Source organism: Tubulanus polymorphus, chromosome 5 (genome assembly GCF_964204645.1).
Source record: "Tubulanus polymorphus chromosome 5, tnTubPoly1.2, whole genome shotgun sequence".
Lineage (NCBI taxonomy): Eukaryota > Metazoa > Nemertea > Palaeonemertea > Tubulaniformes > Tubulanidae > Tubulanus > Tubulanus polymorphus.
In genome coordinates, this window is record NC_134029.1 from 22,635,502 (window position 1) to 22,648,185 (window position 12,684).

General features: G+C 38.0%; 3 protein-coding genes across 3 annotated transcripts; 2 read left to right on the top strand and 1 right to left on the bottom strand.

Moving 5' to 3' along the window:
* Positions 1-26: 26 nt before the first annotated feature.
* Positions 27-3,344, bottom strand: LOC141904914 (solute carrier organic anion transporter family member 2A1-like). The gene is made up of 9 exons (XM_074793528.1): positions 2,667-3,344; positions 2,499-2,585; positions 2,210-2,398; positions 1,964-2,128; positions 1,673-1,862; positions 1,417-1,567; positions 1,158-1,315; positions 919-983; positions 27-714 (listed from the first exon to the last, which is right to left on the bottom strand). The coding sequence occupies exons 1-9, from the start codon at positions 3,322-3,324 to the stop codon at positions 350-352; spliced, it is 2,028 nt and encodes a 675-aa protein (XP_074649629.1). The 5' UTR covers positions 3,325-3,344; the 3' UTR covers positions 27-349.
* A 606-nt stretch (positions 3,345-3,950) lies between these two features.
* On the top strand, positions 3,951-9,162 carry LOC141905596 (glutaredoxin domain-containing cysteine-rich protein CG12206-like). The gene is made up of 4 exons (XM_074794531.1): positions 3,951-4,803; positions 5,382-5,615; positions 6,954-7,019; positions 7,570-9,162. The coding sequence occupies exons 1-4, from the start codon at positions 4,021-4,023 to the stop codon at positions 7,756-7,758; spliced, it is 1,272 nt and encodes a 423-aa protein (XP_074650632.1). The 5' UTR covers positions 3,951-4,020; the 3' UTR covers positions 7,759-9,162.
* Positions 9,163-9,943: 781 nt separating this feature from the next.
* LOC141906326 (putative ammonium transporter 3) lies at positions 9,944-12,436 on the top strand. The gene is made up of 8 exons (XM_074795573.1): positions 9,944-9,968; positions 10,056-10,605; positions 10,689-10,760; positions 11,057-11,116; positions 11,198-11,271; positions 11,363-11,511; positions 11,594-11,761; positions 12,110-12,436. Exons 1-8 carry the CDS (start codon positions 9,959-9,961, stop codon positions 12,434-12,436), a joined length of 1,410 nt encoding a protein of 469 aa, XP_074651674.1. The 5' UTR covers positions 9,944-9,958.
* The last annotated feature ends 248 nt before the right edge of the window (positions 12,437-12,684 follow it).

Below are 12,684 nucleotides of genomic sequence, written 5' to 3' on the forward strand. Positions count from 1 at the left end.
GTGAGTAATGTTAATAAAGAAAATAATTTATCAGAAAATAGTGGCGTTTTATTCGTCTTTTATGTACACGATTTTCTTCACGAGAAGTATTGTAAGATTCTGTTTGCCTCTGGTCAGATCGATGCACAAGCCAGAATTGATAAATATTGCGCTCCACCTCAGCCAAATAGAAAAAAAACTAGGATCATTTTTGTCTAGGTCTTGTTTGTTGCATGGTATAGGTTTTCGATTTAATTGTTGTGGATTTAGAATTGATTGATATTCAATCAATCAATAAACTCTTTCTAAAAGTCAAATTACCTAAATGGCTCGTGGTCCCCAAGGTGAACAGAATCGTACTGTATTTTTGTTATATTATGGTTTCTTTTCTACGAACCACGACTGGATTGTCAATTCCTTCTGCGGAATCGTTTATCAACGAGTTTGATATTATAGCGATGTTGACGGATTTAGTATCGCTATCCTCCTCATCACGTTTGTTCGCTTCGTCGTCTTCCCCGTATAACGGCTGATTTCTACTGATATACCAAGCCAAAAACATGAATATCGGCGAAAAGAATTCGATAGCGAAAGACAATATGTGAAGTGTAAATCTAAAACTGGAGTTATCGTAAAGGAGGCATCGAGTTTGATCTGATCCACACGTCTGCTCCGGTCGTTGAACCATACACGTGGCGTCGATTGAAGCGCCATAAAGCGCCGGAACTGGGATCACTACAAAATAAAGATATGACAATGAACCGTTTGTGAATAGTTTGTAGTTTAGTACGGTAGATTCCAGCTTTCTACTCGGTGTCAGATATGGAGCAGCCGAGTAAGATGAGAAATAAGGGTTGATAGAATTGCTAGGGGAACCGCTGTTTAGGAGGCCACTGCATCTCTTAATCCACTGAGAAAGAAAAAGTTGCTTAAACTTACGAACGATTGCTACCGCTAATGATATTATACCCATCGCCAACGACTTGTCTCTTGGTTCGATGCAACTAAAAATAAACGAGATTACGGTAACTTCAAGTGAGATAAAACAGTCAAAGTCCCTCCCAGATACATTTAGATTGGACAAAGTGACAGCTCATTGTACCGTCGAATACAGATATTTCAAACTGATGTGGTTTTTACTTTTTTATTTCGTTCAGCAATCACTGCTGATTACATACCGCAGAGAAAACATGATCCAAGGCATCGTACCAAAAGACGTAGTAAACACGAATAGAAACACGATGAATAGATACGGAGTCAACGTGTGACAATTCGAAACACACACATCACCAGTAACGGTTCCATTTCCGGAAATACAGTTACAATCTGAAAAACCCTGCCAATCGAAAATAAAAGCACTTGCAATCAGAAGACAATATCGCATAATCAATTCATGAAACTGATTCCATTTTCCGTGAATATGAAGGTATTTATTACGTTTTCAGTTTTTAAAGAACATCCAGCGAAACAGGGCGAATAATAAATCTGTCCATTTCCGCACACTGGCTCATATATATTTATTGTACAATCACAATTCTGGTTACACCTCGAATTGCTAAGAGCGCCAACATTCGGGATGAAATTACGACTGAAAGATATTTAATAAGGTAGAATCAGGCAATATTTTAATTCTGGAAATTATTTCTGTAAATCGTTTAGTCAGACATTTAATGAGAGTTACTCAGACACTTACCTGTTTGGTTGAATACCTGACATCTGTTCATTCGGGCATCCGAAAAAGAAAAGCAACACGGAAAACACGAGTCCAATAGTCGAAATGATACAGCCCCAAAATGTTGTCCTCCTCAAACCCCACGGTATTCGAGAGGTTATAAAACCGCTGAGAGCAACTCCTATCGCAGCCGTCAATGCCAATGCGATACCTGTTCATTTACGATACATATACAATGCATATGCATATATCACAAACTTCATATGGTTTATGATTCTGATCTAAGCACAGTGAAATTGAAGATTCGTTTACCTGTAAGGAAATTAGCCACGTTGCTTGGCTGTTGAAACTGCACTTCTATATATTTTGGTAGGTAAGCAGAGAAGCCGTGTCCAGCCGCTCCTTCTAGTGTAATTGCTACAGTTATCAACATGAAAGCGGGATTCGTCAACAGTCGCCAAATCGCTTGAAGCAACCCTTCATAAAATAACATTAACATTGAAACTTCTTGATTTGTTGTTTTGCAGTAATTCGGACACTTTACTTTACTATACGAACCTGTGACAATTTCTTTCAGCGTTTTCCGAGTTTTATCCGGTGTAGATTCGTCCGCTGCTCGGGAACCAGGGTATTTTCTCGGGAACAGAAATAGTGGAATAGCGGACAGCATGGTCATGGTGCCGATAATGATAAACCCGAGCCACCAAGCGCCAAACCACTCAGCATCGCCAGGTTTATAATCGGTCGCTATAGAACAATCGAAGATACATTTCAAATATATCAACTGATCGATTGTGAAGAAGCCTTTGTGAAGAAATTGAAATAGAGAATTGTTGAAAACACTTACATGATAGATCAATGTATAACGAAGATGTCAGACTTCCAAAAAGAAATCCGGCAACAGGAGCCAACGTTCTCAAACTGAACATGATACCTGCAATAATCGCATATCAAATTACATTCACACGAATAAAGAAATGTTGATTAAGTAGACATTCTTGCCGTGTATACTTACTGACATAAAAGGACGAACTTTTACCGATAGCATTATCGTCAATGTAGGATATACCAAGAGTCCATAGAGTTGTTGGTCCAACTCCTGCTATCGCGAATGCAGTTGCGAATAAAATGAATGCAGGCGTGTTGTGTGAACCACGTGCGAACAGTGAAGACATCTCCGGACATATTCCCGTCTTCCCGTCGTCACTGGAAACGTTTCTATCCGCGCATATGCTCTGATATGTGTAAACGGCTGTTCTGTTGTAGGCTACTTTATCCTCATCGGGACGAGATAATTCAAACGACATGAAATTCGGCAAAGCCATCAGAGCACCGCAGGCTCCGACGACCAACGCGCCGATCCCGAGTAATCTCGGCCGATGCGCCGTGTGCCCGAAATACCCGACAAAAACAACGGCCACTATATGACCGATTTCGTAGCAGCTTATCATCCAGCCAGTTTCCTGACTGGAAAACCCGAATATCTGTTCCAATGTGGTGAGTTGCGATACGAAATATGTCAACAGCATCCCGTAGGATAAACCGAATGCTCCCAGACATAACGTGAATGCAGGTAACGTGGACAGAGGCTGCAAACAGTTTATCATACATCGATGATCTAACGGAATTTCATTCACCTCTTCTTCGTTAGTTTCTTCGGAATTCGCAACCATTCTGTCTCTAGCATTCGGTAGCAAATTAACCAGTAAACTACTTAACAACAATTATATATCTTTACGTATATTCTTCTAGAGTGCTTTTATGTTAAACATGGTGTCCCTTAAGGACTGATATGAATGATATCAGATCGAATGATCAAATTTACCTCTGGTCACTGTTCAAGTTGACAGGGCCTCGATTGATTTAACGACCTGAATTGAGGTTTTGATGAGGGAAAGTACGGCGTTGATTAAATTTCAAATCCTTTCGGGCGGACCTAAGCTATTCGAAGAAAACTATTTTCTTTAACTTATCGATGAAAATAAACAATTTATGATAAAGCTCAAATTGCGCCACCCCGTCCAACGAAATCGACGGTCACATTAGATTGGAGATCGTGGTTTAAAAGTTCTAATGTTTTCTGTATATGTATTTACCGTACGCAGTTTATTATTGAAGATTATGGAGGACAATTTTCTACTTCGTATTATCTGTCATCATTTTTAACGCATTAGAAGAAAAAGGAACACAGGGAGGTGAGGTTTTCGCAACTCTTCTAACCACGCCATCTAGTGGCGAGGGAAATTCTCGAATGACGTCAATGGGCGAGACCCTTTTGACAGCTGGGACAATTAATTTCTATAAATTAGCGAAATTTTTGTCCTGTTGGAAACATTTGAACGATATCTTGGCATGGCTTACTTCGTAAAATGGATATTTACAATAGTATGATATCTAAGAATGATGAGAGTAAGAGATGCGTTGTTCGTCCAAAGCGTTATATTCCACGAATCGATGAATTATTTTCTTCATGCGAAAATGACAATTCTCGACTCTCATCGACATCGGCGCCTACTACAAATGATAATGATAAGTCCATTTCGGGAAAAAATCCGCATCAACAAAAAGTTGACTGCGATCTGAATAACGCGTCTAATCATTTAACACGGAATTGTGCAACGCGAAAAGAAAATTCAGCCGTGGATGGAACTAGAGTAAATTCAATAACGACAGAATTTAAAGCGATGGAAATTAGGGATAATCGCGACCAAGATTTACCGGTATACGCGCAAGGATCAGTTTTGGACGATGAACTTCTTGCGGCGAAGTTGCAGCAAGTTGCCTCGGAACAGGATAAACTATCGGCCGCCAGATTTCGACATATCGATTCACGAAGCTCTTTAACGTCGAGTCTGAACGAAGACGGCGAACAAAACACGTTCTACGTTAACGAAAATTCGCCGTTAGTTTTGAACGGTTCGGAGAATTCGAGCGTCAGAGAGATAGACACGACGATCAGCAGCCCCGACGTCGTAATCAGAGGTACGTTCGCCGGACGACGAGATATTTTGAAATGTGGCTCGACGTTCAGTAATGGAGAATGCGAGATACGCAGCCCGAAAGGAACCGTGCGTGGGTTCAAGAACCGCGTAGCTGCTGGTATCGCTACATTTCATTTCGCTGCTGAACAAGTAGCTGGTAATGCTCAGGAGGTAAGATACATTCCGTCTGAATAGTGATTTGTTCGAATTTTGTCTGTTGTCAGTTAAGGTAGATTCTATAGAGTTGAAATTAGCTCATTTCAATTTATTTTTACCCCGCCAAGTCTTAACCTACATCTGTGGACAGCGACCTGGTCTTTCTTAATCTGAAAGTCAATTTATCCCGGAGAATATACTTTCAAAGACTCATGAATAATAAATTTCATCATGAAAATTAGTTTAGAGGCTCAAATGCACGTATACTCCGCGTGAATGTGATTTAGGATTTTGGGGAGTATGCCTCTCTGTACTTGTAAAACTATGATTATGACTTGTTCCAAGACAAAATACAGATGTTCTGTTCCCAAAAAAATGCTGGGCCTAGCTGCACAGCGGTGACTTGAGTCCAAAAGTGGTCTTTAAATCTTATATTGATTGACTATAGAACTCGAAGTAGAAGTTCGTCTTTGCCATGGCTGTAACACTGGCCCCTGGGGCTAGGTGTAGGATGTTGGTTTATTGTGGGTTGACTGTTGTTATAACTAGCCTCAGCCATATAATTGACTACGATTTCTGGTTTGCATTTTTAGGTGGATTACGCTGCCATCGAAGACGGCAAAATAATCATATATTCTACGAATCTAACGGTGAATCGTAAAGTACATCGAGACTGTCACGTTGTTCGCAGTATTCTACACACACACATGGTTCTCTACGAGGAACGCGATTTATGCATGAACAAAGAATTGCAGAAAGAATTGAAGTCTCGTCTGAACGGGGAAATCATTCTTCCCGCTGTATTCGTGGATGGAAGATTTTTGGGGGTTAGTTCATTTAGCTAATGTAGTAAACCTAGCAAAATTAGTCTTTAGTTTTAGTAAAACTAAGTCCAAAGTTAAGGATTGGAAAAATATGAGATGATTATCGGAAAATGATTTCGATTTTTTTCCTTAGTCAAAACTCTGATTTACTGTATTGAATTTCAAAATCTCATTGAATCAGAAATGAAAGTTTCCCAAGACCTTCAGTATTCGAATTTTCTGTTGCTATCTCTAGCTGACACTGTTTCTAAGGTGTTTCTAACAGTAGGTTCCCTATCATGTTATACAATACCAGGGTGTGACTAACATTATCGAAGTGCCGTCATTAATTTGTCCAGTTGTCACCTGCCCTGACAATTAAACTGTTGTAGGTAACTGTTGAAGGATTTATCACTTCTATCTGACGATATTCATAATTAATCTACGCGGCAAGATCAGGAATAATCTGCGGTAATGAGATGTGTGCGGTTTTTGACTAATTCGCGATATTCTCTAATGCGATAGTTGCCAGCCTGATGTTACACGGAGGATAGCCTCGATACAGACAATAAGATTATTGTGTCATTCAAACTTTCAATGTAAAAACGCACCCATCTTCTTTTACAATAGAATGTGTGTGTAACAGCTTTGATGGTGACGAGTATCAGTCATATCTGAACCACCACAGGGAACTGTTTTTCAATTATTCCTGTCTCTCAAAAGATCACAATATCACAATAATGCCATTTTCACGGTTTCTTTAATGTGACTGCGTCATGTAATATTGAATATTTCTTGCGCGGTATAGATAAAATTACAGAGGATTATTGCTATTAATAGAATGATAGATTATTCATCCGATTAGTTTCTGATTACTGGCGCAAATGACTTCCTCAGAAATTATCTCCTTATATTCCATACTAAGCCTACGTGAGAAATGTTTCCCCTGGTGACCGTTCTAACCTCAAAACAAGTTCTCCAACTTTCTTGTTATATCCTTTTCCACGGAATCTCCAAAGCTTCTTGTTCTATACTTCTAACTCTGGTGAGTTGAGATAAATCAGGAGCGGCGATTGCTTTTTGGGACATCGAGGTGTCCTTTTGGGATGTGACAATTCCTTCAAAATTGGCCTCTGGATCCACCCCTGAAAATTTGACAAAATTGTTGATCAATTCAATGTATATTTCCACCAAAAATAAATAAAAATGTTACGTCGGGTCTGGTGACAAGGTGTCATACATATTACACTCAGAAATACAGGCTCGATTATATTGATGAATAACAAATTTGATATCCGTTTTTTGTTTTCACGCGCAGCGCGATATTGATGCTGTTTATGATTTTTTTTCGCTTTGTTTCAGAGCGCTGAAAAGCTCGAAATACTGAATGAAACTGGAGAGCTTCGTAAAATATTCACTCATTTTCCGGTAAGTGTTTGGTTGCTATAGTTACCCAGTCTCAAGTGTCATCGCACATCCTGTTCAAACAATTGTTGACCTGTTTTGAAATTTAATCTTTTTTTTCAATGATTCTGAATTGAAATTCATTATTTCTGATTGTATTAGCGATTTCCAGTGTGTGCGCTGAAAATTCGATGATTTCATTTTGAACTACGTATACTATAGATTAGGGATTATAGATTTTCCAGTGCTGCATTTTTTGCTCTGTCCAGGGAGGTGGGAGTGAACTACCTCCCTGCTCTGTCAAGTGTTTGTTTTAAAAAGAAAAACTTTATAAAGTTTAATGATACCTTAATAATACTTTGCCAATTTCGCATAATTCTACTTAGCACTTTTTTTTACTAATACATAATAGTTTTAGAAATTAGTATTTTGAATTATGGTTAACTTAAAAAAGTGCTTAATAAGCGGATTACTTTTGCTTCAGATTTACTGCTATGAACTCTTTTATTTCATTGGGATACTTTTGCTGTATTTTAGCTATTTTACTAATCGATTATCTGTTTATTTGTTTCAGTGTGTCAGTGTACGGTCGGCCTGTGAACGTTGCGGCGGCTATCGTTATGTTCCGTGCACGATTTGTCACGGAAGTAAAAAATCGTTACACCGCAATCACTTTACGGAAACATTTCACGCGCTACGCTGCACGATTTGCAATGAAAATGGTCTCATTCGCTGCGTAGTTTGTCACAACCAACCTCGTTAGATACTTAAATCTAGTTACAGTTTGGTAGATGATTTCTCATAGTTTTTCTAGGGCCTAGAAGCCCGTATTGATATTCATTTAGAATCTCTTTATCGTGGTGCGAACTATTTTGGCATTTTTGTTTATTTTTTGCACTTGAAATATTTTATTTATTTTATAATGTTATATTAATCGTATTCGTATTCATTATCAAGATTTCTCGAATGTAGAGTTAAGTGTTTTTTCGTCACAAAACTGTGAATCCAAATGACAAAAATAGGTCTTCATCGGGTCAAATCAGATAGATTTCAAATCATTTTTTCGTTTTAGTAGAGCTTCGTGAATATTCCTAAATAATACGATACATGTTAAGATGATTCTATGAATGGTCATTTCTATGTATATGACCCTTATTCCGTATGTGTTAAAACTAATTTGTGGTTCTTTGATTTGTGATAATCAATTGCGTTTAAATCGTGAAATAAAACATTCACTTTGTTGGCAGTTTATAGAAATATTTATTCCGCGAATAGAATAGTGAATCATGTATGAAAAATATGATTTCCAGAAAAGGTTTTCTTGTTTGTTCTTAGTCTTTTCTTGGAAATCATTTCATTGAAATAAATCAGTCGATATCGTGTTCATTTACTAGTCTTACTTTAAAAGTATATTGTATGAATATAAAGCTATTTTGCTCCATGACGTGCCTTTATCCCTACTCTAAAAACATTCCAGTATTCGTTTCTTGACGTTATTATTATCTTTACTGTTATAAATAATTAGGAAATAGTCTAAAAACTGTTGAATATGGAATTTCGTGGTATATAGTTTGTAGATATAAATATAGCTCAAAGTAAACGGTTGTTTCACATTCCGGATTTGCACCGTCCATTTGGAATATTTAAGGGAATATAAAAACATTATTCATAATAACAAAAATATCATTGTATGTATTTCTTAAGAGGTTTGTTCGCATGCGCAACTTTTACCTGCGCTGTGACGTCACCTTCCTCGATTGAATGGCACTTCAGTGGAACTTTGTTACAACGAACTTCAAGGCATCGGTAATTGTGTTGGTTATAATCGATAGTTCATTATCTTATGAAGGTATTAGAATTGTTCTATTTTGGCACAAAATGCAAAGTTTCCGCTGTAATCGTAATGAGGATTTTTTAAGAACATCCGCCCAATTAATTTCTGGAGTTCAAGATCTCAAGCCTTTTTGATCTGTTTTTTTCTCTCCTAGTCAGTATGTTTCAAAAAGAGAAAGAAAAATAATTGACGTTTGCGTATTTTAATTCTAATGGTAGGAATATATATATATTGCCAGCTTATGTAACATTTCTATTGAGAACCATACATACATATCAACGCGATTTTGATGTAAATAAATGAATATTTATTTGTCATTTTGTTGTTACCTAAAGCGAGAATAAAGAATATGCAATGTATACAAAAACCACTATTTTCTTTCATTTGGCTGTTGTACTTTAAGCGCTCGAGTTCTATTGGTGACCGACAGCTGAAAAAAGTCCAATTTCTTTTGAATAGACAGATTCCATCGATAGAAATGTCCGTGTTCATACGGATAAATCGAACTGATGATTATCTACATTGGAAGCGTTAATGATTAACCTCTATATGAATGATAATTAGACACTTGTCGATGAGGAATGCTGTATATTATATCGATGAGTGTTTTGTTCGATTGCACTCCGCGATTGCGGATCATACTGATGGTGACAAAGATGGAAACATGCCGGACACAATCGCGTGTCTAATAGATGACAGGAAAGACAATTCAACACGTGGAAACTGGGACAACTGTTGCAGCGATGATCGTTGCGTGATTACTTTAAGAGTTCGATTGATGTCCAACAGATACGGATGCAACAGGCTACCAAAACAAATTCCATTCAGTATCTATTCACTCAACTAGATTGTCGAATGTACCTAGTAGATGCCTAGTAGATGCTCACCGGCAATCTGCGTGTTCATGAGAAATAAGGCGAGCTATCAAAGCTAGTGAATTCTACAAAAAAAAATTGGAAAGGATAAGCATACGGTGATAAAAATGAATTCCGGGGTGAATATGTCGTCATCTAGTACTACGATGATCGCACCCACGTCTTTAAAGTATGGACCACAAGATCAAGACTTGCCGAATATGACATGGGACGATGCCACGTGGATTTTGACCAGTTCATTTATTATCTTCACTATGCAGTCAGGTACGTAAAAGGATACATAAAAAGTATTTGTATTCGTGCATCTGAGAAGCCGATCTATTTTCAATACGAATTATTTACCAATTTTAGGTTTTGGTCTTTTGGAGGCCGGTGTCGTTTCTTCAAAGAATGAAGTGAACATTATGGTGAAGAATGCTGTTGATGTTGTATTCGGTGGTATCACGTATTGGTTGTACGGCTATGCGCTCAGTTTTGGAACGGGACCTCTGAACAACCCATTCTGCGGAGCTTCCTATTTTCTGGTAGACGCCTCTCATTCTGATATGGGTATCGTTTTTTCGACGTACATTTTCCAGCTCTCCTTCGCTACCACCGCAACTACTATCGTCTCGGGTGCAATGGCAGAGAGAACTAGACTAAGCGCTTATATCATTTACTCACTTCTGAACACAATAGTGTACGTACTACCTGCCCACTGGCTTTGGGGTAAAGATGGCTGGTTGAATGATTTAGGAGCAGTAGATATTGCTGGCTCTGGAGCTGTCCACTTGCTAGGTGGTGTATCTGCTCTAGTCGCCGCCTGGATGTTGAAACCACGGATGGGAAGGTACGACAACGAAGATGAACCGTGGCCTTTGGGAAACCCGTCCAATATGATGATCGGTACATTTATGCTTTGGTGAGACATTTGCAAAGTCAATCTCTCTCAAAATCAATGTTTGTTAATTTGTTTCCATGATTAACACGATATTTTAATTCAAGGTGGGGCTGGTTGGCGTTTAATTGCGGCAGTACGTTTGGTATTTCAGGGGGCAAATGGAAATTGTCTGCCAAGTAAGTTAATTTTTCTCATTCCAACAAAACATACTTTTCGACAAAAACTCAAACAACAATTTCAACTGACAAAACGGATTAGGAGCTGTCCAAGCAATTAAAGACACTCCATACATTATCATTAAAAAGATATATCGGAACTGTTTCTCCTCTAATTCGAAGCAGAAGAAATCAACCATGTGATGCATTAAATGATTTTCCAAACACCCCTTCCCTCGTTTACTAAAGTCCAAAGTTGACTACTCCCCTCGACCTGAACGTCTAACAGCCCCTTATATTATCTTTTATTGTTACAGATCAGCAGTTACAACTATAAACGCCTCAGTCGGTGGAGGTGCTGTAGGAATAATATTCACGTTAGTATTCAAATTGCTGATATCGATATCCTTGATTTCCATGCTTGTAGCACATTCTGACGATCTCTTGCTTTTATTTAGATTTGTAAAGACTCGCAAGTTTATGATACCAGATATAATAAACTCGGTGCTTGGCGCACTGGTTGGTGTCACGGGTAGGTCCGAATTGTTATCAACGTAAGAAGAATTACAATTGATACTTTTCGTAAGTCTTTATCGCAATCATTCTAATTGATCCATTTATAGCTGGCTGCGCAGTTGTCCGACCATGGGAAGCTATCATTATCGGCGCAATTGGCGCTTTGTTGTCATTGCTTGCTGGTCCTTTGCTTGATAAATTTCACATTGATGATCCTGTCGGTGCCACCGCTGTACACGCAGTCGGGGGACTATGGGTAAGTAATTTCTTTTTGCTCCAATCAGAAGCAATACTTTTAGAAAATGAAATAAATGATTTATAAAAATTCGATTTTTAAGGGTATGTTAGCTGTTGGTATTTTCGCTGATTTCGACCCACTGGAGGACATGACAAAAGGCAATGTTGGGTTAATCCATGGTGGAGGGTTGAAGTTTTTTGGTATCCAATTAGCAGCATCATTGGCCATCATGGTCTGGAGTGCTGTAACTTCATTTTGTCTCCTCTTCGTAAGTAGCTGATAATGATAATGAATATAATAACAATAATAATGATAATAATTAATTTCCATAATTCCATCTAAAATCTGCTCTTTGGCTTACGAAATGAGATGCATATGAATTTGAATTGGTAAAACAGCATATAAGTTAAGAATAAGCTATGGTAAAAAGTAGCGTCTTCAATTGAGATGAAAAAAACATCTAAGGATGGACTAAAATGTAATTGGTAAGGAAACTGATCAGTTCAGAAGTCTTCAACATTACCATACGTTATTCTGGACGATTCCCTAAGGCATCTTTAATTACGACCTTTGAAAGAACCCTCAAACTCACAACATTCATTCACATTATACATAGGCGATAGATAAAGCGGTTGGTATCAGAATGTCGGAGGAAGAGGAAGAATTAGGAGCAGACTTTGTAGAACACGGTATCGGTCAAGGCAGAGACATTCTCGTCGTGAAAGAAGCACCGCAGCCGGGAACCTCTGATGATAGGCCAGTGACTGCGGTTTCGTTAGGTCGTCACGCTTTCAATCTCGGCCGAGGAAGTGTTGTACATCTACGAACACCATCCCTTCAAAATGTCAACAAAGACAATGTAGTTCATATCGAGGTGAAACCAAAAGACGAAGGTCATGTTAATAAATTATTCGTTAATGATGATGTTAACAAAGATACATAAATAGTATTTATTCATTTAGTCGAATGTATTGTGTTAAAATATTGATATTCATGAATCCCAGTTTTCCCAACACTGTTAAAAACATTTTACTTTCATTATAAGACAATTATTTAGAATAAATATCAATTTACCATTTTACACACGTGTGTTTTCTTTTTGTAAGAAAAATAAAGACAGATTTATTGTTCAAAATATTCTTCTTCAATATCTCTTTCGAAACACTGTAAATTCTTTTGGGCGAAATCCAA